This window comes from Dasypus novemcinctus, chromosome 14, assembly GCF_030445035.2.
Source record: "Dasypus novemcinctus isolate mDasNov1 chromosome 14, mDasNov1.1.hap2, whole genome shotgun sequence".
Lineage (NCBI taxonomy): Eukaryota > Metazoa > Chordata > Mammalia > Cingulata > Dasypodidae > Dasypus > Dasypus novemcinctus.
Genome location: NC_080686.1, coordinates 3509061 through 3511055, shown reverse-complemented (window position 1 = coordinate 3511055; position 1995 = coordinate 3509061). Strand labels below are relative to the sequence as shown.

The 1995-nt window shown below is 35.2% G+C and overlaps 1 protein-coding gene across 1 annotated transcript; it reads right to left on the bottom strand.

The window, feature by feature from the left end:
* Positions 1-508: 508 nt before the first annotated feature.
* LOC101430694 (olfactory receptor 14C36-like) lies at positions 509-1447 on the bottom strand. Its single transcript, XM_004447522.1, has one exon. The coding sequence runs from the start codon at positions 1445-1447 to the stop codon at positions 509-511; it is 939 nt and encodes a 312-aa protein (XP_004447579.1).
* Between the last annotated feature and the right edge of the window lie 548 nt (positions 1448-1995).

The window sequence follows — 1995 nt, the reverse complement described above, 5'->3', positions numbered from 1 at the left end:
TGGGAAAGTATCCAATATGACAATCCATTTTGTCATCCACTGGAGAGTACTATGACTAATTCAAAGGTTATTATAAGGATATGGGCCATAATATATGAGACACCAATAGGAAACTCCACTTAAATAAAAAAAATTCACTGTTTTTTCTTCAAACTAGGATGCATTGGAAGCAATATATGTGAAAATAGAGAAAGAAAAAATATATTTGTCTCCTTAGAATAGAGATTTTTATTCTTGCAAATTTGTAATCTTAACCCTAAAATTTCTCAGCCTAGAAGTGATTTTCATTTTATAAACACTAAAATTTTCACTTAATAAAAATAATTATTATTTAAAATTTATACTACCACATTAAAAACACATATGATATCATTCAGAGCTTTTTCAGAGTCTTCTTTTGTCTTCAGCTTTCAGTCAATTCAAGTCACTGAATTTGGTAATGAAAAATAAATTCAATTTTGAGTCATATTTTAAGTTATGTCATCAAAATGGGAATGTCTTCAAGCAATTACCTTTTTCCTGAATAATACTTTCTACTCATAACTCTTTTTATAGCCCCCTTTATCTGCTTGTTTCTAAGACTATAGATTATAGGATTCAAGAAAGGAGGGACTATGGAATAGAACACAGAGGTGACCATGTCCTGAAGTGTGGGTGAGTTGGAGGATGGCTTCATATACACAGCAGCAATTGAGCTGACAAAGACAGCCACCACAATGATGTGAGGAATACAGGTGGAAAATGCCTTTCCTTGCTCTCCCCTAGTTGGAAACTTGAGCACAGTAGAAAATATGTGAATATAAGATTTGGTGATGAAGGCAAAGCAACCACCACCCAAAATCACCACAGAGACAAAAATTAAAATTTCATTACTAAAGGTGTCAGAGCAGGAGAGCTTCAATAGAGAGGGAATGTCACAGAAGAAGTGATGGACTACATGTGACTTACAGAAAGACAGACGGAATGTGTTGCCAGTGTGGAATGCAGAGTAAATCATTCCACTGAGTGCTGAGGCCAGAGTCATCTGTACACAGACACGAGGGTTCATAATCACAGGATAGTGGAGGGGCTGGCAGATGGCCACATAGCGGTCACGGGCCATGACAGTGAGGAATAGCAGCTCCACTGTAGCAAATGCAATAACAAGGAAGATCTGAGCTGCACATCCAGCCACTGAGATGACCCTGCTGTCATGGAGGAAGATGACACATGCCTTGGGTATTGTAACTGAAATGTAACAAATGTCCAAGACAGAGAGATTCCTAAGGAAGAAATACATTGGTGTGTGAAGACTCTGTTCAAGTGTAGTTACTGTAACAATGAAAATGTTTCCCAGAAGTGTTGCCAAGTACATCAGTAGAAATAGCATGGCATGTAAGACTCTGAGCTCCCAGATATCAGAAAATCTTGTAAGCAGGAATTCCATCACTGTGGTAGAGTTGGGCATCTTAGGAATATTGGCTTTGGTCCTGGAAAAACAGACAATTCCTTGAAAAAATGGAGAGTAAATTCACCTAAATACACTCATTTTCTCACCTTGGTCCAATTTTAGTCTGTCTAGTTTGTTTTTGTTTAGTAGGATATACCATAATATTTCCTCATGCTCTTTAGAATCTCTGCTTGTGAATCTTATTTCGATGATAGTTGTTTCAGTAAAATGTAATTTTTAAGAGCTTGTTCCTATGTTTGCATTTATATTTCTATCACTTATTAGTTATAAAATGAACCTATTAGAAGTTAATGGATTGCCTGGAAGATTAAAATATTTCATATGGGTAATTTCTATGCAATCCTATATCATTAGGAATATTCCCAGAATTTTAATATTTATGATTATACTGTGACAAAATAGAATCTGAGTAGAGATAGGAGGATGCTATTTATTCAGAGTCTCTAAAAATTTTATAATCAATTATAATTCATTTCCCTGACAACCAGATAGAAAATTATTTTAATCTTCGCTTCACCAGCTATGACTTTTGATACTGATTTCTT